Below are 24,389 nucleotides of genomic sequence, written 5' to 3' on the forward strand. Positions count from 1 at the left end.
CAGATCCTCCTTTCACTTCGTCACTCCACACTCTTGCCTGTTTTATCTATGTCGGTTTGACTAATTTGTTTTCCGTCTTTGTTTTAGCTGTTTTAACTTTTAAATGCACTGTAAGGCGACTTTGGGTGTCCTGAAAGGCGCCTCTAAATAAAATGTATTATTATTATTATTATTAATAGTCTGTTCTTGGTGTGGTGGTCTACCTATGTTGTTATGTTACTGTGGACCCTCTTGGCCACAGTCAGGGATAATTATGACAGAGAGGAGGTGTAGTGTCACACACACGCTTTATTCTCACACAGGTAGGGTTATACACAGGCACAGCTGACACAGGTCCAGGACTTCGTCGACCCGGGGCATTGGGTACGCGTCGAATTTGGACACCTCATTAACCCTGCGATAGTCCACACAGAACCGAATTGACCCGTCGGACTTGTGGACCAGCACAGCGGGACAACACCAAGCACTGCTGGACTCTTCGATTACTCCCATCTCCAGCATGGCCTGAAGCTCCGCCTGAACAATTTTCCTCTTGTGTTCAGGCAGCCGATAGGGCCGTGACCGTACCGTCACGCCCGGGGGCGTCTCTATGTGGTGGTGTGCGAGGGTGGTGAGCCCGGGCAGGGGGGAGAACACATTGGCAAAAAGCCCTATCAACGTGGCAACGTCCACTCTCTGACCCGGTGAAAGCTGGCTGTCACAAAAAACCGGGGCTGATTTTACCGTTTTTAATACCTCCAGCCCCAGCTCATCTTTCTCCATCACCGTAGTAGCCAGAGAGACAGAGGCCACCTCTCTCCACTCTTTTAAGAGATTGAGGTGGTAAATTTGTGTCGCCCCCCCCCCCTGTCCGACCGCACCACCTCGTAATCGACGTCCCCCACCTGCCGGGTGACCACAAAGGGCCCTTGCCACTTGGCGAGTAATTTGGAGCTAGAGGTAGGGAGCAATACAAGTACTTTATCTCCCGGTGAAAATTGCCTGAGTCTCGACCCTCTGTTGTACAGCCGCTGCTGACGTGCCTGGGCCTGGAGTAAATTCTCACGTGATAACTGTCCCAGTGAATGGAGTTTCGCTCTCAGGTCCAGGACGTACTGAACTTCATTCTTACTTGTGCTAGGATCCTCCTCCCAGTTTTCTTTAACCAGGTCCAAAACACCCCGTGGCTTCCTGCCAAACAACAACTCAAAGGGAGAAAATCCCGCGGAGGCCTGGGGAACCTCCCGCACTGCGAACAACAGAGGGTCTAACCACTTATCCCAATTGCGACTATCTTCGTGAACAAACTTACGAACCATATTTTTCAGCGTTTTGTTAAACCGCTCCACCAGCCCGTCTGTCTGCGGGTGGTACACACTAGTCCTAATGGAGCGGACGCCGAGTAGCCCGTACAGCTCGCGTAAAGTGCGTGACATAAAGGACGTGCCCTGGTCAGTGTCAGGTAAATTAATCCTAAATTGTATTAATCCACATTGGAAAGACTATCATATGTATTTGTTTACCTCAATCAATATATATATATATATATATATATATATATATATATATATATATATATATATCTACACTACGAATATGTTTCTGCGCAATTATGTATTTTCTGCACTGAGTGTATTACAAACATAATAGGGGCACTTCCCCTTTAAGAAAACGGGTCAACAAACCATTACTTCCTGACTGCTGACGGAGGAGCGTGTTGGCGCCAAACTAGGACCAATGAGGAGAAGGTCAACGCCTACTCCTTCTATGTAGCCACATGTTTTACGACTCTTTGGACACACTGGAGCGGAGCCGTGAGACAGCAACATGGGGGCTCTTTGAGCCATGCAGTCTATGGAAACGGCGATGCAAATTGTGTCCTCAGCTGAGAGTATTTTCTATGTTTGACTTATCACGTTAATAAATATATCGATTGAACTAGAGGATTGCTGTTTTGATTCGACATTCAAGCTCCGAGTTCTTCAACTTTTTCCACCCTTTAATTGGCGTCCCTGGGTGGGCTCCCGAAAGGAGAAGTGAAGAACGATCGCCGAGTATCGTTGTCTGGTATTCATTGCACGTGCAAAAGATCAGGTGAGAGTGAACACCGGTTAAATCAAATATTCACTGCAGGTAGACGAGGAAAACTTATTAATGAATGCCAGCAACAATGTTCGACGGTCATAGCTAATACAACTGCTGTTCAACGATAAAAAGTAATCCTGAATGCTGAAATACATGTGATAAGAGCAAGCATTGAAAATATTAATTGTGTTTCACGATATTTATTAAAAAAGCCTATGGAGGGTTCCAGCATAGTTCTGGTTAGGGCCGAGAGCTCATATTTAATCAAAGAAATCCCAAGGTGGGTGTCCGGTCTGGTACTGGATAAAGCTTATGGTAAGCTTGCATTGATGTAGTTTAATACGAAAACACCTAAGGAAGGTAGCTAAGAAAGCTTAGTTAGTTTAATGTTAAAGAAGTCCTTTGGAAGGCAGATAGGTATAGTTTAATTAAAAGACTTAAGGGAAGCGTGGCTTAGAAGCCAGTGTTGTTACCAAAGGAGGATAGTGATTATAATCCTGAATTACGTGAGAACCGATGACGATCGCCTCATAGTCTCAGATGTTGTATATCATCTCCTTTGGGGCAAGCATAGTGTAAAACATGTTAAGATTTGTTGTATTGTTGTATTGTTGTGAGTAAAGTGTGTCTCAAGCAGGCCTAAGGCGAGGCTAAGCTAGCGCTGATATTTAGCTAATGCATTGGAGTTTGTAGAACAGGTGAAAACTATTCAAACTGATTGGTGGACGGTTGTGAAATCAAAGAGAACCGTGGAGTGTATGTGAAGTAGTTTTGAGTTGGAAAAACGTGAAAGAAGGAGACGTTTTTGTGAAAGGCCTCAGAGATTAGGACCAGCTAACTGTGGCTAAGTGATGCTGGGTCGCTAATTCCGCCTACTTGATGCTACGAGGCAATGAGAAAGTAAAATTGTGATAAACTAAACCTTGAATCTTATGCTGGAGCATTGTGAGTGGAAATAAATGCAGAAGTGATGTAGTGACCGAGTGATTAAACTAAAGATGCGAGTTTTCTCCAAACTGGAAGGAGAGAAAATTTAGAACAGAGAAACCTCCATTTTCTATCCTTCTTCATCCGGTGGGAATTCAACAAAAAACCCACATCCGGTTGATAGCTAAATGCCTCTGGTGGACAAAATTGAGACTACAACTAAAAGTTTATAGAAACTTTACAAAATTTAAACACCTCCACCTATAGGACGGCAATTAAAGCGCACCTAAATTTAAAACCGTGCACCAGCAGACAAATTGGTAAATTACAATTAAAAATCCAATTGAATTGAGGAAAGCTAAAGAGAAGAAAAATGTGAAACCAGAACCCCAGAGAGGGAGACTGTAGACCGGACGTCAGAAAAAGGACTGACAAGAGAACATGACTCCCCAGCAACAGGGATCCACACTTCCGGAACCAGGTCGTATATCTGCATTCACACACACTATCATAGTCAATTAAAGGAGGCTGAATTGTAAAGTGTAGAAAACTGTCTCTTATATGTTTTTGAGAAAACATGTTTAATAAGTGTGTGGATGACAGATATGTAGACTTTTTGTGTAATTCTGGAGCAGACAGAAATGATTAGAGCAGAACAGAGCCGCAAAATACTCAGAATAAAGAGCGTAAAATAAAAACAATCAGCTAATGATGGATTACGTTCAGAATAAAAAATAATAATAAAAGACTTTAGTATCAGGCCATATTAGAGATGGTATCTGTTTAAGCAAGAAGTGTCAGCATAACCCATTTAACACACACGGTCACGGCTTCTTTGTATCCCTCTGTAAAAGGCCGGCGTGATTCCCTCTTGGATGGCTGTCCATTCCCACCTCTCCCAAAAATATTAAGCAAACCTCATGACATTTTGTGAAAGACTATAATCGTCGACAGACGAATAGTAGGGAGATAGAATCTTCTGAGGTAGGGAGTTAGAATCTCCTGAGAGTTTAGTATGGGTGCTAAACAGTGTAGGGAGCTAGAAGCTCCTGAGGGTCCGATCGTAAATGTCATGAGGAAGAAATATGGTGAAGAGAGTTTGTCAAATTTATCAATTTGGACGGAAATGTTCGGATTTCCAAAGGGTGGTTCTTTAAGCAAATTAAAAATAAAGGACCTAAAAGAGAAGTTGCAAGAAGTGTCAGAGAGAATTAGATCAAGTGTCAGGAGCAATCTATATTTCCAGTAAGGAAAACTGCCATATATAGGATGGCTGAGTTACTGAGAGTTACAGGTAGTAAATAAAGTTGTAGTACCAAGAGCATCCAGAGATCCAGAGAGCACATTTTTAATAATAGACATAGCAAACGCATTCTTTTCCAGCTAAGTGGTAAAAGAAAGTCAGATTTAGTTTGAATCCAGTTTGAGGGAAAGAAGTGTGCATTTACATAATAATCCCATAAGTATATGGTGAGCGCCTTGATATAATAAACTACAATTGTTCAAATCAATAGTAAAGAATTTGAGTTACAACACTTCACAATCAGGCAGAGCACTGGAAGAGGAGAGGAAGAACTTAATTAGAAGCACCTAAACCAGAATAAGAGACAAATTGTGTGATTTCTGTAGAAGCTGAGTGCCAAATGATGCACTATTAATTAATCCTCTGTCAAAACAGATTTCTAAAAACCCTATGTCAGCATCTGATAAGATAATAGGGAATGAAACAGCTGACAAATTATTTAAGAAAATAAAGTTTTGGTAAACTCAAAAAGAAATACCAGACTATAAGAAGCCTTTTATTTAAACAGCAGACTTCATGACATTAGTATTAACACAGAATCATGGAGATAAGAGTAGACCAGTGGTTCACTACTCTTCACAACTACACCCAGTAGATAAGGCGATGCCTGACTGCACATGAGCAGTAACTGCAGCTTCAATGGCAGGTCAGGCCTCTGCATCAAGTGTTATTCAGGCCATTGACTTTAACAGTGACACATGCAGTGTCAGTTTTGTTTTCACAACCGCATCTGACTATAGAATAATGTACAACTTTGATCCGTCTACATTATTTCCAACAGCTGAGGACGGAGAACCACATGACTGAACGACAGAGACGGACAAGGAACTTCACCAAGACCAGACTTGACTGACATTCCCTAAGAGGAACCAGAGATAGAAATGTTTGTTAACGGATCATGTAAAGTAACCTAGAGGATCCGAATGTGACAAGATCTCTGTAGTGACACAGACAGACGTATTAAAAGCATAAGCTCTACCCAATCATCTGTCAGCAGAGCAGCAGAACTGATAGCATTGACAGAGACATGCAGATCCAAGAAAGACAAAGTTGTAGATATCTACACAGACGGTAACTATGCATGTTCAACATGTGTTTGCTCAACAAGTACAGCATAAAGGTATGGTAACATTGACTAACAAACATATTACTCACTCTAATAGAAGACTTATTGAAGGCAGTACAGCTACCAAAGTATATTGCTTTATATAAAGGCACAACACATGATAAGAACTGATCCAGTTTCAGTAGACAACAATATGTAAATGAGAAGACAAACACACCAGAACACAAGACAGAGATATTGAAAGAGATGCAGAATGCAGCTACAAAGTAAGAACAAGCCGTTTGGACTAAGAATAATTACATACAAGACAGAGACGACTGACGAAAGAACACTTGACCAGAGAAGAACTCAGTACTACCAAGAAGATTATATAAATGTGTGTATTGAGACACGGTATTTGACCATGTCTCAAAAGGGGGAGTATTATATTGAGTATTATATTAAAAGAGTATATTCATAGCATTTGATTCAAAGGCCGAATGCCGACTCCAATAAAATCCATGCAGATGTGCTGAAACGGATATTCTGAACTAAATAAATATGAAGGAAATAAATATAGTTTAACGATTATAGACGTGTATAAAATGAGCTGAAGTATTTCCAACACATACAGTAGATGCTATGACAGTAGCTAAAGTGTTTACAGCTAAATGAACTGTAAAATAAGGTAATGTGGGTAAAGGATAATAATAATGATAATAATAAGCTTTACGTAAGAATTGCAGGTCAAAGTACTTGCACTGCAAAGACATAAAACATTAGACAGAATAAGAACATTTACGGTACAATAATCAGTGTTGATGTAAATAAGTGTGAAAGACTAATGGTATAAAAGAACATTGGAAATCATGCCAAGTTTCCCTATCTGTGCCGGGAAAACTATCAAAGCCATATTTAGAAATATACCACCATTTGGGAAGAAAGAAAGAAAGGTAGAGAGGTGTAGAGAGAGAGAGAATCCTGGTGACACCTGACACATAAATATATCACCACTCTTGTGAGAGACACTGACTCCATAAAGCAGAAACTGGACCTCTTCGTGGTGAAGTCTGACTACACAGGGAGGTGGTACCCATAGGGGCGCTTGTCTCACCATCAGTGAAGATTCAACAACCCGAAGTTTTAAAAGGGGACTGTGAAATGGGGGTCAGAGTCATCACAGGAGGGTGAGTATAGCCCTGTACACCTGAGACTGCACAACCACATCAAATTTGATTTCTGTGACGTAATAACCTGTCCCTCTTCTCTAACAATATGCAGAACAGATCAGGTGGGCAGAGGAGCACATCTGCCACGGAGAGGAGTGACATGTAAGAAAATAAATGATTGTGATCCATTATTCCTCACCATCGTTTCATCGCATCCCAGAGATTAGAGACTGTTTGTTTTAGGCAGCTGAGGTTTTAGGAGCAGGTCCACAAGGACACTTTAGGATAAAGGTAGACAACAAGAAGACTGCAATCTCAAAGCAGTCAGTAGGAAAGGATATAAAGTTACTACAGTAAGAAATAGAATAGCAGGGAGATGGGATAGGTGGAGAAGAATATGTGGCTTGACTGCAAACTGTATACCACTAGCTCAGTAAATATATTGTGTGTGTGTGTGTGTGTGTGTACCAGTCAGGCCCCTCCTTGCTTTAAGCCCAGTCCCAGTACTACTTGGACCAATAACAGAGTAAACCTGTCTGTTAACAATGATGCACAGTGTAACAGAACCACTCAGCCCAATTTGCAAAAATCTCATTAAGAGATTTCCAACTCACAGAACCAATAGCACAAGACTGAAATATGTGCATTGATGACACTGGTCGAGCGTTTCTATGTTTGGCCCACAACAGGTCAAACTCTTGTGAGCTTGAACTCGGCTGAAGAGAAACACAGCACCTGGGGAGAGCTTCAGCTCCACAGCATACAAGAGATGCAGTAGGAGTCCCCCGGGGAGTGCCAGAGATCAAATTGAAGCAGGTTTTGACTCATTGTTTTTATGATGGGCAACTACTAATAAGAATGTGGATTAATTACATTCATTGCATCTAACAGAGGTTTATTAATTATTACAAGGGATGCCGTTAAGGGACAAGCTGAACAACAAGCAGCTTCCAGCGTATTGACATGATAGAATGTCTTTAGACATGCTCCTAGCAGAGAAAGGAGGTGTGTGTGCCATGTTTGGATCATCCTGTTGCACAATTATATCAAATAATACTGTTTCAGAGAGATCAGTTACTAGAGCCTTACAAAGATTGACAACATTATATAAAGAATTAGCAGAGAATTCAGGGGTAGAGAATTAGTCTGGTGATGCTATGGAAAGACGGTCCGGGAGATGGAGAGTTCTCATGTCACTGGTATCTTCAGCATTAATAGCTATATCAATATCAATTTGTACATTATCTCCATAGTTTATATTTTATAAATATTTATGCACTTTTTATATTCATGTACCAGCTAACCCAGAGCAAATTCTTTGTAGGTGAAAACCTACATGACAAGAAAGATTATTCTGATTCTGAATACTTACTGTATGTGGATGTTGTTATATACCATAAATTAGAAGCCGCATGACGAGATTGATTGATTCCACAATCACAAAACAAATGTACACGAGTATCAGCCCCTCTCCATAGATTTATGCAATTTGATAGAACTAGCCTGATTACAGAACGGAATTGCATTAGACATGGTGCTAGCTGAAAAAGGGGGTGTCTGCAAATTGTTTGGCTCTGTGTTGTACTTTCATCCCAAATAACACAGCCCCTGATGGATCCTTTACCAGAGCTTTGAAAGGACTTGACAGACTCAGCAAAGAGCTAGCATCAAACAGTGGGGTAGAGAATTACTTCACAGGCCCCCTGGAGCGTTGGTTTGGTCAGTATAAGATGTTGGTGTTGTTCATACCGATAATGATAGGAATACTAATCCTATGTGGATGCTGTTGCATTCCATGTATCCACACCCTGACCACTAGACTGATCACCACTGCCCTGACCAAAGAGAAAGAAACTGAGAAAGGTCAGTTTTTTATGCAAGAGCAAACCAAGTTACTCATAGACTATGATATAGAGCAGGAACACGACAGCCAGGAGGAAGATGATTTCGTGTGAATAACTCTACAAAGTGTTCTTTGCTGCCATACCGAAGCCACTGACTTTATTGTAGTTACAGTCTCGTACTGTAGTCACAGTCTCTCAGTCGTATACAGATATTACAGTCTTATACAGACATTAAAAGTTTACTAATATTTACTGTCTTTTACTGGAAGTGTTTTTTATTATACTGAAGCTAATTGTCTTTATGCTGGAATAACAAATGAAGTTCTTTGGTTTTATACAGAAGGTACTTTTTATGACTGGAATAAAAACAAGTGCACTATGAATGTATTCTTGTATACCATATGCTGAATTTGTACACCACTCGGTGCCTTATATTTACTGGAGATTATACACACCATAAATGGTGTGTAAAGGGGGAATTGTCAGGTAAATTAATCCTAAATTGTATTAATCCACATTGGAAAGACTATCATATGTATTTGTTTACCTCAATCTATATATATATATATATATATATATATATATATATATATATATACACACATCTTGATTTAACAGTCTCAACCAATGTTAGAATAAATCAGTCTCAACACATCTTAACAATTGAACAGTTTAACCCAGGCTAGCACATCCTGGGTTAAACATTTCTCTGTGGCTGATGATGCTGACAGGTAGGCCTATTTGCTTTATTTAGTCACAAATCAAAATCATATTGGGCTCTGAGACTGCTTATTTTCTGTGAGCTCAGTTCAGACTTGAGTGGATACGTTTGGTCAAAAACGTTGTGCTTTGTCTCATAGTAGCGTTTCACATCACCACTTTTAATGAGCATCACGGTCTCTGAGCATATGAGATACATTGGTTTTGTGCTCCCAGTGGGAATCAAATCAAATCAAATTTATTTATATAGCCCAATATCACAAATTACACATTTGTCTCAGTGTGCTTTACAGACTGTACAGCATACAACACCCTCGCACCGCACAAGGAAAAACTCTGTAAATAAAAACTCATAATTAAAGGGGAAAATGAAAAAAACTTCAAGGAGGGATCCCTCTCTCAGGACGGACAGACGTGCAATAGATGTCGTGTGTACAGAATAAACGACATAGTAAAAATAAAACATCCATGTGACAGAAATGATGGTGTGGTCAAATGTAAAAAAAAAAAAAAAGAATGAATCCAGGATGATGTAATAAAAAAGGCTTCCAGCAAAAAGTATTAAAGTGGGCGTCAGGGCAGAAAACTCAGAAATACAGATTTGTAATCCAAAATTCGGTCCGTAGTTCAGCAATTTAGATATTCCTTCTATGTCTTTTCTCCAATGGTGGGGAAGCTCACATCTCCGATCTCCGTGAATTGGCACGAAGGAAGAACGCCGTCTCTTAGAATCTTTTTTCTTCTCTTACAGTTACTTCATTTGTTCATTTTAACTTGGTTATACATATGAATCATACAGTTATACGTTATTATCTAAAAATCACATGGTTATATATTTCATATGTCATTGTATGTATTGATTTTATTTCATACTTTATTCATTACTTATTAAGGCAGCACAGAATCAGAATCAGAAATCCTTTATTAGTCCCACGACGAGGAAATTTACGTTGTTACAGCAAAGAGCAAGAGAGTAAAGTGGCGAGTACACAATTAAATAGAATAAGTAACAGTAATAAAAGTACAGTCATTGGAAAAAATGTGTAAGAGTGCACATGGCATTGATAATTGCCCAACAGTGTTGGCATAGACTTTTCTCGGTGTGGTGGTCTACCAGGTGCCGTGGTGATTGTACAGTCTGACCGCTGCAGGAAGAGAGGACCTAAAGTATCTCTCCGTGAGACACCGCGGGTGAAGCAGCCTGCCGCTGAAGGAGCTTCACAGTATGGACAAAGTGTCCTGGAGGGGGTGGGACATGTTGTCCAATAGAGAGGACAGCTTGGCCATCATTCTCATGTCTCCCACCACCTCTACAGTGTCCAGCGGGCTCCCCAGGACAGAGCTGGTCTTCTTAACCAGTCTTTTTAGTCTCTTCCTGTCAGCAGCCGAGATGCTGCTGCCCCAGCAGATCACTCCATAAAAAATAGCAGATGCCACCATAGAGTCAAAGGAGGTCTTAAGGAGTGCCCCTTGCACTCCAAAAGACCTCAGTCTCCTTAGCAGATAAAGCCTGCTCTGTCCCTCCTTGAACAGAGCAGCAGAGTTATCTGACCAGTCCAGTTTATTGTTCAGGTGAACGCCCAGGTACTTGTAAGATTTTATAATCTCAATGTCCATACCCAGGACGTTCACTGGTGTTAGGGGGGGGGGGGGGGGGGGGGGGTAATGATGGCACCTCCTGAAGTCCACCACCAGCTCCCTGGTCTTCCCTATGTTGAGCAGGAGGTGGTTCCTCTGGCACCAGAGGGCAAAGTCCTGTGTCAGTTCTCTGTACTCCTTGTCATCCCCACCAGAGATAAGGCCGACAATAGCAGAGTCGTCGGAGAACTTCTTCAGGTGACACTTTGCTGTGTTGTGGGTGAAGTCTGCAGTGTAGAGGGTGAAGAGAAACGGTGCCAGAACCGTTCCTTGGGGGGCCCCCGTGCTGCAGACAATTGTGTCCGAGTGACACTCTCGGGTCCTCACATACTGTAGACGGCTGGTGAGGTAGTCCAGAATCCAGCTGGTGAGGTGATGATCCGCCCCCGAGCACTCCAGCTTGTCCCCCAGCAGCCTGGGTTGAATGGTGTTGAAGGCACTGGAGAAATCAAAGAATATGATTCTCACAGTGCCCCCAGCCTTCTCCATGTGAGAGAGGGATCTCTGCATCTGGTAGATGACAGCGTCATCCACCCCAATGCCAGGTTGGTGGCACTGAAGTGGGATCATCGATGGTCTCACAAGGGGTCGAAGATAGCCAAGGACCAGCCTCTCCAGGGTCTTCATCACCAGCCACCGGTCTGTAGCTGTTGAAGTCCTTGGGGTGGGGGGGTCTTTGGCCCGGGTACCACACAAGATGTTTTCCACAGTTGTGGTACCCTCCCTTGATTCAGGCTCAGGTTGAATAATAGCTCCACAATCCCGCACAGTTGGTCGGCACAAGATTTGAGAAGCCTAGAGCTGATGCCATCTGGACCCGCAGCCTTTCTTGCCTTACACCTTCTGAGCTCACTCCTCACCTGGTTGGTTGTGAGGGACAAAGTGCAGGTAGTGGGTGGAGTGGCGAAGCAGGAGACAGAGAGTATGTGTGAAGTAGCTGACAGTGGGGGGCTGAGGGAGGGGGCAGGGTGGAGATGGCAGGGTCCTTCACCAGTGATAAGAACAATGGAGAATGCAGCACGGGGGAATGAGCCGGGGGAGGGGCGCCTGACTGATCAACCGCTTTAGGTCCCCCTTGGGCTGAAAGTCTGGCTTGTACCCAGAGATGGTTTTCAGGCCTCTCCAGACACCGCTAACATTCCTCTGCTGCAGCTGCTCCTCCATCTTCTTCCTGTAGGTGTTCTTTCCCTCTCTGATCTTCCACCTTAGCTCCCTCTGAACAATCCTTAGCTCTTCCTTGTCACCTGACCTAAAGGCCCTCTTTTTGTCTTTGAGGCAGTGGCGGTTCTGGGGGGGGCAAGAGGGGCCAGTGCCCCCCTAACATAGAGCCTGGACCCACCTGTGGACCCCTACGAACAAAGATTTTTTTTGTGATGATATGACACTGACGCGAAAGGCGGAACAAATGTGCCCCAATATTCTAGTCGGACCCTTTAGACTTGCTGGCTGACACATGACTGAAGCGCGAGCGATTAAAACCTACCAACTACCTGACTACAGGAAGAAGCAAGAATCAAGAATTAAAGGTGAGCAAAACTATTTTATTTGTGTGATTGTTACAAGGTAAGACTTCAGGTCAAGAAATGTTGTTGTTGACTGTTAGTTCACTTAACCCTTTAACACCGAATGTGTCGGAGATGACACATTTTAAAAGCAAAACTTTGGATTACCGTAATTATGTCATAGTTTGCGCAATTGAAAGAATTTCAGTCCAAGTCCAGTCGAAAATGTTGAGGCTTTTTAGGCTTAGGTGTTAAAGGATTAATAGCAGTCAGCCAGACGTTAACGTTAGCCTGAGTTGATGGCTTGCTAGCTAGCTAGCTATATATTATTAGTAAGGATGAGTGTTAGTAATTTATTCCTCGTGTAGTACTCGTTTCAAATGAGCTCCATTAGTGAACAAGGGTACTCAGGTTTTAGTTTTTTTGATGTAGGCTACGTTTTTATTTTTTACCGTTACCGCTAGGCTACATGTCAAGTAAATTGTGACCCGCCTTACTTTTTTGGTGAAAAAATGTTTTGAAGTAGTGAAAAATAAATTGTTAATATCATATGGCAACTGTGACTGTTTTGATTGAGAATAAGCATTAAGCGTTTGGTAGGCAATATTGCTGTGCATCCTTATTCCTCCAGACAGATTTGTTGCGTTCTAAAAATAGATTTAGAATGAATTAATGCGAGCCTTCGACCTTGGAATTAACTACTTGTGCCCATCCCTAATAACTAGTTTCCATCGGTTTTGCTAGATGTAGTTGTAACGTTTTAGTTTTTAAATAAGTGCAAAGGCTTCACCAATACAAATCGATATAACGTTATTTATATTTTGGGTTCCTAAGTGTTATGTGTTCCTCTCCATTATTTTTTGTCCATAGTTCAACATGAAGAGAAGAAAGGACATTATGTCCTATTTCTGTGCCCAAAAGAAAAACTAAAATGATGAGGCAGACATTGAGACAGAGCCAGATGATCCAGGTGTTGAAAAAGCTGAGGAGAAACGTCTAGAAGTTGAGAGCGCTACAGAAAAAGAGCCAGAGGATTTGATCTTTGAAGAGATTGGTTTCCAAAGTGAGGGCACAGAGCAGAGAAGAAAGACAGATGAAGATCCAGAGAATGAGGCTGAGGGTGACATACAAGCAGAGTGTGAGACGCAGACAAAAGATCCATGTGCATCTACAAGCATTGGACCATCATGTTTGTGAGGTTGAAAAAACATTTGGCTGCTTCTAAAGCAGTGTAATTATACTTTATATGGTATGTCCTTGTAGAAGTGTGTAGTAATAATACACATAGATAATGTCAGCGTTCTATTGTGAGGGTGTTCTAAAATGTTATTTCAGTTGTGATGTCAGTGTTCTAGATTTTGGGGGTATGTATGGACAGACGCCTACAAACAGACACCTGGCATGTCCCTATTTTTTGTAAGATATATATTTTGGTTTGTCTTTCTCCACAGATATCAGCAAATGTAAAGAAGACCCACCGATGCAGCCAAATCTGAAACTGTTTCCACGGACCTTAATGGGGGACAGAAGAAGGAGTTTCAAGGCGGCCTGGTACAACACTCACCCCTGGCTTGAGTATTCTAAACTGTCGGACTGTGCGTATTGTTACGCCTGCAGACATTTTAGTCCCACTAATTGCAAACTGTATTTGACTCACAATTGGGATTCAAAAACTGGAAGAGGGCAACCTACAAAGAGTTGGCAAAACATGCCAGGTCTGAGCGGCACAAACAAGCAATGGTTACATGGAGGGATTATCAGAGAGCTGCAGCAAGAACGAGATCACGGGTACAAGCGGCCGAAATGGGTTTTCTCAGACGGGTGGCTGGCCCCGGATAAGCGGTAGATGATGGATGGATGGATGGATGCAGCAACTAACACAACACTGTTAAATGTCCTTAACAAGGAACATAACGGAGAGGTTTGAGAAAATAGGGAATATATAAAAACAATAGCGGTGCTACTACTAACTGCCACACAAAACATGGCTCAAAGAGGTCACAATGAGTCTGCAGACTCGGATAATAAAGGGAACTTCAAGGCAATTTTAGAGACAATTGCTAACCATGACAAAGCTGTTAAAGAAAGGTTGACCTCCTGTCATAATGCAAAGTACACAAGCAAAATCATTCAGAATGAAGTTCTGGATTGTTTGGTAGACATGGTTCGAACTGAAATTACAGAAGAAGTGAAAAACAGTGAATATTACTACAATGGCACTATCAAGGAGAGTTTTCTCCATTTTGAATCTGCTGAGAAGCTAGATGCAGCAGGGCTTACTGAGAAAATAGTCCTCATATTGGAAAGTCATGGTCTAGAATACAAAAAGATCCTTGTAGGCCAATCATATGACGGTGCTGTAGTCATGAGCGGTAAGCATTCTGGGGTCCAGGCTAGAATGAAAGAGCTTGCAAAATATGCCTTTTACATCCATTGCAATGCTCACTGTCTAAATTTAGTTTTAGTAGATACAGTCAAAGCTGTCTGTCAGTATAGATCGTGTGCATGTGACGTCACGCTTATTTCCCAACCCGTAAATCAACCATGTTGGATGATATAGACAACCAAGACTGCGGCCGTTCATGTGTGAGTTGCTGCAACGCTTCGTAATTTTCTTTGTATTTAAACGTCTGAGATTGAAAGAAAATGCCAACCTTGTGCGCAGTGTATAATTGTGGTAATAACGCTACTCGTGACCCAGAAAAACGGTTCTTTAGATTTCCTAAAATCATCAAAAACAACGATCCACAAAAGAGGGATCAATTGCTGTCCGAACGCCGTAAGCTGTGGCTTAGCAACATAAATCGTGAAGGATTTAACAGAAGAAAAAGCACAATTCACCCGTGTGTGTGGCGTCCACTTTATATCTGGTAAGAGCTTCATGCTAAAGCTATGTTTTCAATGTTTACGTTACATTTGTGCTTATGATATACCCGAACACTGTAAGACCTTACCTTTCGTCACCAGGCGAAGTGGTCTTTTTTTGGCCGTGGTAAAATCCATATCGCTGACTGGTAAATAAGGCACTTTCTTTACATGTGATGGCAGCCATTTGCTCTTTTCTTCTGTGCATGTTTTTGTTTTGCTTATTCTTGAGCCTACTTCACTAGCGAAAAGCAAAGCACCAATGTGAGAACATGCTTTGCTTAATCCAGCCATACAATCACAGTGTGCGAGGATAACATCGCCGCTCTTCTCACTCACAAACCATAGCTTGAGCAGTGTATCTCGAGCTCTTTGAGAGTGATTTACACGGGCATAGACGAGCACCCTGTCATCTTTCACTGGTTTGGTAAGAAGACTACCAACCCAGCCAGAAACAAAGAAATGATAAGCATCTAAGCTCTTGTATGCCTTCATTTGTGCGTTGGTTGCCCATGACGTTTGTAGCACAAGGTAGTTCACAATATCCGAATATTCAATCGGCGGTAATGAATCTAAATCCTCAATATAATCCGACGGCTTTAGCGTGTACGGGTCAAGGCCGCACATTTGGACATTTTCTCTGAATCTTGCCTTTGCAGAGGACTCCAGAGAGTCAAAATACTTTGAAGAAGTCAGAGTTGTATTGTTGTAGTTGTTCGCTTTAGTGATTTGTTGATTTGTTTTTCATCCAAAATGGCGTTGCACGCATACGTCACACAGTTTTGTCACTTGTTTGCACACTACCTATACAGTATAGCTCACTGTCATTATTTCTCACTTTCTCCGTGATCACTGGTCTCTCGACCTCAGCTATTGCTACCAACGGCAAGGTCAAAGCAGGTCTGTTCGCTCAGTTATACATGCAGCAACCTTTTTAATGCATGTGTCATTACTGTAAACAAAAGAAGGACTTTATCTGATATTGTTACATTTTATTGTCAGGAATTTCTAACATAAATACCACATTTCCCACAATACATGTTTTTCACTGCTCCCCCTCCCGCTCTTGTCTTCAGGAGGGACCTACTTCCTGATCAGTCGCAGTCTTGTTCCAGAGCTGGGTGGGTCCATCGGTCTGATCTTTGCTTTTGCTAATGCTGCAACTGTGGTCATGCACACTGTGGGCTTTGCTGAGACTGTAACAGACCTCATGTCTGTAAGTAGTCTGTTAATATATACGTGGAGCAACGTTTACAATGATTCTGCACAGTAAACACAGTTTTTCATTATGTTTAAACACACCTGTAATTTCTCTGTACTTTCTTCCTGAGGAAAATGGCGTCATGGTGGATCGAACCAATGACATTCGCATCATTGGCATCACTACTGTCACATGTCTACTAGGTACAGTATATCTATGGCTGGCATGGCGTGGGAGTCAAAGGTTAGCGCAACAAAATATATGACACCATGGTAAACTGCCATCATGGTTAATACTGGAGGCTAGGATTTTAGAATGAACTACAAAAAATAGCTTGCACACTGCAGGGCTCCAAATGTCACTTACTTATTACAAGTAGGGCGTTTTGAGCACATCTGCCTAGGTGCAATATACATATAATATATTTTATGATGTGCTTCAGCATCTGATCTATTTGGTTTGGATGTGGGTGCATACTCCTCTTTGGGGATTTATATATAATGATGTATATGTTGCGCTGAATGTTTTACTGCTGCAGAAGTGACAAAATTAATATATTTTGAGAGAAGCTTATTCCATTCCTCGCCGAGAGTTAGATGAGAAGATCGATACCCCTTTCATTTCTATACCTTATTGAGCTAGCAGTCAATAGGCTTATTTTAGCATAACTTAAGCTTATTGGGAGGAGTAGACCCATCATAATATATGTGTGTATGTTATGTTTGTATTAAGTATGCGTGATAATTAATAATTTAAATTATTATGATATATAGTAATATGATAATCATTTATTCGTGTAGTATAGGGGTGGGCAATTATTTTTTCCATTGGGCCACATGAACAACAGAAAATATTGTGGAGGGCCGGGCCAAAAGGCTGAACTCAATTCTGCATAATATTAATTGTATTTCTTTAGAAAAAGCAGTAAATAGCATTGTTTTGACAAGCTGGTAAGAGTATATGTTATAGTTAAGCAATGAAAAAGTGAGGTTGCCTTACAACAAGTGTCATTTATTCAATCAAATTTCCCAAAACAATGGTAAACAAAATGTGAACGCTTTTTTTTACCATTTGTGACTCATATTAGTGAACATTTTCAGCCACATTCACTACAAAACACATTTTGAGTTTCATATACTGTTGGAAAGTTGTGTAAAGTTTCTTAGCATTCTAAAGACATCACAATAGTGTCTTTGTGCTCCAAACATTAAGCAAGATACATCATATTGAACTGTCACTGAACATCACTGAACTGTGATTTTGAGAAAAAGGCTTCCAAAGAAAGTGTCCCAGTTCACTACTAGTTGGTGCCTTTACATGCCTACATTTGTAGTCTAACCACCTCATTTGGTGTTTTTAAGTTATTTTTTCTTGTTCAGTGAGAGAAATCTAGTCTCTGCTGGGCTTTAACGAGTGCATCAAAGTCAGGTTGAATGTCTGAGATGGAGATGCGAAGCACAGCTGACAGATGATCATCAGTGAGAGAGGATCTATACCTGGATCTTGAAAATGTTTGTTCACATATGTAAGTAGAGCCAAAGAGAACCAACATCTTCTGAGAATGTCTCCTCATGTTTTTGGAAAGTTCTCCTCCTTGAGAGAAGAGCAGAAATCCAGCAGAGATCCTGACTTAAAGTGCTCTGCCAGTACTGCATCAGACTGCAGGTCAATGAGTTCCAGCTGAACATCACTGGGTGCATTATCCACACTGCAGGTGAAGGGAGAGGAAATCATGTGCATTTCATCCTCGATTGTTCTGAGATCTTCAAATCACCTTGAAAACTCACCATGCAGTGCTCCTAACATGGATGAGTACCTGAGGAGGTGACCAGCTGATGGTGTGACTTCTTTCAGGGTTTGCATGTGAGTGAGAGTGTTGCTCTCCAGTTGGCTTGAAAGAAACTGCATCTTTCTCATGAAAGCCTTCACCAGGCTGTGCATTTCATGAACAAAAAGTCCCTTGCCTTGCAGTTTGGTGTTTAGTTCATTCATCAGTGCAGTCACATCAACAGCAAATGCAAAATCTGCCATCTAGTCTGCATCTGAGAGCTCTGGGAAGTCTTTGACGTTCTTCTCACAAAACTCTTGAATCTCTGCTTTCAGGTTCCAAACTCTTTTTAGCACTTTGCCCAGGCTGAGCCATCTGACAGGTGTGTGGTAGCCGATGTCACGATGCTCAGTCTCATGCTCCTCCAAAAGTGCGACAAACTGTCTGTGATTCAATGCCCGTGCCCTGATGAAGTTTACTATTTTAGTAACAACATCAATAACATGGTTCATTTTTAGCACTGACTTGCACAACACATGTTGGTGTATAATGCAATGCAAAAATACCTATTTCTGATCTGGGTCGATTTCAGTCACTTTATCTTGCATATGTTTCAAAAGTCCGACATTTTTCCCTGTAAGACTTGGACAACCGTCCGATGTGACACCTGCCAGTCTGTCCCATTTCAGTCCCAGCGTGTCCGTACACACATTTAACTCAGTGAACAGATCGCTCCCTGTCGTCGTCCCTTTCATCGACCGCATTGCTGCCAGCTCCTCCGTAATCTTGAAGTCCGGCGTTATCCCACGGACAAATGCGAGTAACTGGGCTGTGTCAGTGACATCACAGCTCTTGTCCAAAGCCAAGGAGAAAAAGTCAAAACTTGCCACTTCACGTTGCAGCTGAGACTCCAGATTCCCCGCAATGTCCTTGATCCTTCTCGTCACGGTTCGCCTGGACAGCGGGACTTGCTCAAATGCTTCTTTTTTTTTCAGGGCATATTAGTGCTGCAGAGTTCACCAAGCACTCTTTGACAAACTCCCCCTCAGAGAATGGCTTACTGTTTTTAGCGATTTTGTGGGATATCACAAAGCTGGTCTTGGTTGCTGCATCCCTGGATGTGTGAAGCTTGGCAAAAAAAAAGCCTTGCTGCTTTTGCAGATTAGCTAGCAAAGCTTCCCATGTCCGCGCCCTTTCAGCATCAGTAAAGTTTTTGTATTTCTCCGCGTGTTTCTGTTTCATCTCGTAATGCCGACTCAAATTGTAGTCCTTAAACACGGTGATCTGCTCCCCGCAAACTAAACACACGGCTTTACCTCCGACTTCAGCTGGCAGGGACCAGAGGGCAGCTTCTTTGGCATGTTCTCCATTTTCTTCCCTTCCGCAACGGGCATCCTGGCAGGAGCTAACATCTCTGGAGATCTGAAGGTATGTTAGTTTGTTTCTCGCTGCCCATTTATTTTCACAACAATCATGCATTGTCCTGCGTGGTATATAAACCTGCCTGCTTGCCTCACACATCATCCTGTTTCTGCACGTACATACAAACAAGTTTTGATTAACATGTCAGTGGCAATTTATAACTCAATTGTACTTTTAAAAGCCTTATGCTTGTGTCTTTTGACCTCTCCTTCTCAGAATCCAATAGCGGCCATCCCCAAAGGAACACTGACTGCAATATTCTGGACCACTATTTCCTACCTCATCATCTCTGCAACCATTGGTACTCTATGTCCCACCAAATCTTAGACTGCCTTTTATTTTAAGTTAAATAATGTATGCATGTGCATATTTTTTCATGCATGCTTGTGTCCATGTGTTTCCTCCCAGGATCCTGTGTGGTGTGTGATGCATCTGGCCTCTTAAACGACACCCTGTTACCGTCCTCATCTAGTGAGGATTGTGTTGGTTTAGCCTGTCAATATGGATGGGACTTCACAGAGTGTATCAACAATAACACCTGCACCTACAGTATCAGTAACTACTATCAGGTGAGAACAAGCGCACTCACAAGACTTACAATTATGTGAAATGCTTCGCAATATAATAAATTGCTATATAATGTATTTATGTTAAATTGCCCACACTGTTTTCAGTCTAAATCACAAAGTGAGTCTGCAAAGCACAAACAAACTCCTTACATGGTTCCTTGGTAATGAAGTCCTTTAGAATTTCAAACACCCAACAATAACCTCCTGTTGCGACTTTGGGTTGTCAAAACATAAAGCTGCCTTGTCTGTCGTCAGTTCAAAGACATTTATTTGGCTTTTCTTTCCTTGCAAGAAGAAGCAGAAAATACACAATGAAAACAACAGCAAGCCAACAAAAATGTCATTCTGCATAAATGATTCAGTCTCCTTCTGAAATAATAAGTTACACTAACAGTAGGTCACCCTGTATCAAACAGACAGTACATTTTTGGTTGTAGACGATGAGCATGGTGTCAGCCTTCACCCCTCTCATCACTGCTGGTATATTTGGAGCAACACTGTCTTCTGCTTTGGAATGCCTCGTCTCTGCTCCCGAAGTCTTTCAGGTACACAAACACGCACACGCACACACGCCTACATACCAGAAAAACAATATTTCTGAATATGTTATTTATTTTTATATTTCAGTGCAGCCTTTTCCATCTCACTGTACCTGTTTAAACACAAACATGATTTTGTTTTTCTGGTAGTGTCTGTGTAAGGACAAACTCTACCCTCTCATCAGCTTCTTTGGCAAAGGTTATGGCAAGAATGATGAAGCTCTCAGAGCCTACCTACTAACGTACATCATTGCTGCCTGCTTAATTTTCATTGGTAAGGTTTTGAAGAGAACCTCTGACCCCTTTTGATGACCAGAAGGAATTTCAGCAATTATACTCTGAATTGAAATTGTAATGTTCTGAAACCTCTTAATAAGAATATGGGTTGGGAAATTGGTTGCGTAAACTAGAACTTAAAATGGGGAAATTGTCTACAAGACTGTAATAACAATGTAGATATACAGTATGCAGCTCTTCATCTAACAGCTCACTGTTGTTGCTTCTTCTCCCTAGCAAAAATAAAAAATAATCGGCTGACAAAAACTGCCCAAAATTATCACATCTTGTTGTTTAGTTGCATTTTTAATGAGTTAGTACTAACCTCTAACACATTGTGTTGCCTGTGAACGCTTCACAATAAAAGCCACCCTTTGTTTCAGTAGGACACTTTCGTTGTGAAGCAAAGCAGCAGCAGAAAATGTTGGTTTTGCATTAATATTAACTTAATAAAGCTTTGATACAGCTTTAGGAGAGTGAACAGTAAAAAGTGAAGCTGATACAGTAACCCTGGATTACAAACTGCATTGTTGCCTGTCCGTCCCTAGTGTGTAGGTAGGCAATTTGAATCCAGGAATGGAGGACACCGGCGCTAATACTATTTATAGAGATGTCATTACAGAATGTAAATACATGGAACTGCTATTGCATTAATATTGCAGACCATAAATAGTGTCATAATTGGGTTTCACTTCATGAAAATCTTAAGTGTTATTACTTTAAAACCATAATTCTCTTAAATTCTGTCTTTTCTCTCCACCAGCTGAGTTGAACACTATTGCTCCCATCATCTCCAACTTCTACCTCTGCTCATACTCTCTGATTAACTTTAGCTGCTTCCATGCCTCAATCACCAACTCACCATGTAGAAAACTCAGAAAACAATACATTTTGCTTTAATCAACAGACAGATAATGAATTAATATTAAGACATCAAAATCCACACATGAAGTGATTACTTATTAAATACTGTACTGGGCAATAAGCAATATGAGAAAGCAGAATTCCTGGTTATAATGGTGAGTGTGTAGACATCATTATGTCTATGGTATGCACATGTGTATGTGTGTGTGTTGGCAGGTTGGCATCCATTCTTCAGGTTCTACAGTAAGTGGCTGTCGTTGCTGGGCTCTGAGTGTTGTCTGGTTATCATGTTTCTGCTGAGCTGGTGGGCAGCCCTCATTGCTTTTGGCATTGTCTTCTTCCTTTTGGGATACACACTCTACAAGAAGCCTGGTAAACTCACACACGTGCGGTTAGACAAACCATAAACAGTTTGATGTCAGACACCAAACAGCTGTCATCTTCTACTCCATTCTAACTCTGCTGCTCTTCTCTGTACTTAGCTATAAACTGGGGCTCCACAGTGCTGCTGTCCAGCTGCTTATGTGGCAATGGCTTCTTTCGTTCATTGCAGATGTTTACAATTGGATTAATTGGTTCAGTGAATCTAGATGCCTCAAAGAGAGCCTGAGGAAGTTGAACTTGCTTTGAGAGACGGGCCTTATTTATCTCTTTTTCTAATGTTGTTGACTGTCCACCAGGGGGAAGGTTTGGGTCGTAATTAAGCCAAATGTTCCACTGATGGGTTTCCAGAATGATTACATAGGAATACTGCAGTGAATACAGTGAGGATTATTAAACCTCACCCTGTGCACGTGTGTGTGCGTGCATACTTTTGAACCATTGTCATAGGCACTGATAATCATATTTTTGCAATAAAGCTGTCTGTGTTTTTCAGTGATGCCTTTGACCTACAGTACGGTGTTTGCATTCTGAGAATGAGGGAGGGACTGGATGTCTTTCATCCATCTCAATTACATGGTGAGAGCCTTATTTCAAATTAGAGTAGAGAACACTGGGAGTAAACTTTTGCACCGTCAATGAACTCTGACTACAGCTATACAAGTTTTGAGGTACAATCTACAAATCAATCCCTATACATAGCAAATTCCTATGATTTTATTTCAGTTAATCCAGGGTTTGATGGAGGACAAGAGTATAAACACCATCTCTGCCCCTTCCAGGATTCAAACAAGAACTACATGTACAGGACTGTCTCAGAAAATTAGAATATTGTGATAAAGTTCTTTATTTTCTGTAATGCAATTAAAAAAACTAAAATGTCATACATTCTGGATTCATTACAAATCAACTGAAATATTGCAAGCCTTTTATTATTTTAATATTGCTGATTATGGCATACAGCTTAAGAAAACTCAAATATCCTATCTCTAAATATTAGAATATCATGAAAAAGTATACTAGTAGGGTGTTCAACGAATCACTTGAATCGTCTAATTAACTCGAAACACCTGCAAGGGTTTCCTGAGCCTTGAAAAACACTCAGCTTGGTTCAGTAAACTAAATCACAAGTATGGGGAAGACTGCTGATCTGACTGCTGTCCAGAGGACCATCATTGACACCCTCCATCAGGAGGGTAAGACACAAAAAGAAATGTCTCAAAGAGCAAGCTGTTCACAGAGTGCAGTTTCAAAGCACATCCACAAAAAGTCTGTTGGAAGGGGGAAATGTGGCAGGAAACGCTGCACAACCAAGAGAGATGACCGCAGCCTTAACAGCATTGTGAAGAAGAGTCGCTTCCAGAATTTGGGGGAGCTTCAAAGACAGTGGACTGAAGCTGGAGTCCAGGTATCAAAAGCCACTGTTCACAGACGTGTCCGGGAAATGGGCTACAATAGCCGTATTCCCATGGTCAAGCCACTTCTGAACTCAAGACAACGGAAGAAGCGTCTGACTTGGGCTATGGAAAAGAAGCACTGGACAGTTGCAGAGTGGTCCAAAGTCCTCTTTTCAGACGAAAGCAAGTTTTGTATTTCATTTGGAAGTCAAGGCGCCAGAGTCTGGAGAAAGGCTGGAGAGGAGCAAAATCCAAGTTGCTTGAAATCCAGTGTGAAGTTCCCACAGTCAGCGATGGTTTGGGGAGCCATGTCAGCTGCTGGTGTTGGTCCACTGTGTTTCATCAAGCCCAGAGTAAATGCAGCTGTGTACCAAGAGATTTTAGAGCACTACATGCTTCCGTCTGCTGAAAAGCTCTATGGAGATGAGGAATTCATTTTCCAGCATGATCTGGCACCTGCCCACAGTGCCAAAACCACCAGTAACTGGTGTACTGACCATGGCATTACTGTCCTCGATTGGCCTGCCAATTCCCCTGACCTGAACCCCATAGAGAATATGTGGGGTATTGTGAAGAAGAAGCTGAAAGACACCAGACCCAACAATGCTAATGAGCTAAAGGCCGCTATTGAAGCATCCTGGGCATCCATAACACCTCAGCAATGCTACAGGCTGATTGCCTCCATGCCACGCCGCATTGATGCAGTAATCCGTGCAAAAGGATTCCCAACCAAGTACTGAGTGCATTAATGGACATTTTCAAATGTTTGATTTTGTTTTGCTGTTATAAATCTTTTTTTTTTACTTGGTCTGAGGAACTATTCTAATTTTTTGAGATAGGATTTTTGAGTTTTCTTAAGCTGTAAGCCATAATCAGCAATATTAAAATAATAAAA

At 41.6% G+C, this 24,389-nt stretch overlaps 1 protein-coding gene across 1 annotated transcript; it reads left to right on the forward strand.

Moving 5' to 3' along the window:
* Positions 1 to 1,365: 1,365 nt before the first annotated feature.
* LOC115004563 (solute carrier family 12 member 3-like) lies at positions 1,366 to 22,676 on the forward strand (the record flags this gene model as incomplete). Its single annotated transcript, XM_029426227.1, is given in 19 exon segments — positions 1,366 to 1,441; positions 10,866 to 10,908; positions 11,205 to 11,349; positions 15,890 to 15,977; positions 16,154 to 16,293; positions 16,409 to 16,480; positions 16,483 to 16,521; positions 18,400 to 18,476; positions 18,736 to 18,879; positions 19,375 to 19,474; positions 19,685 to 19,769; positions 19,877 to 20,037; positions 20,475 to 20,582; positions 20,727 to 20,850; positions 21,616 to 21,717; positions 21,933 to 22,088; positions 22,199 to 22,271; positions 22,397 to 22,471; positions 22,594 to 22,676. Coding segments are annotated over 19 exon segments (1,891 nt in total), but the record flags the coding sequence as incomplete, so codon positions are not given.
* Between the last annotated feature and the right edge of the window lie 1,713 nt (positions 22,677 to 24,389).

The sequence above is a fragment of the Cottoperca gobio genome, unplaced genomic scaffold (genome assembly GCF_900634415.1).
Source record: "Cottoperca gobio unplaced genomic scaffold, fCotGob3.1 fCotGob3_134arrow_ctg1, whole genome shotgun sequence".
Taxonomy (NCBI): domain Eukaryota; kingdom Metazoa; phylum Chordata; class Actinopteri; order Perciformes; family Bovichtidae; genus Cottoperca; species Cottoperca gobio.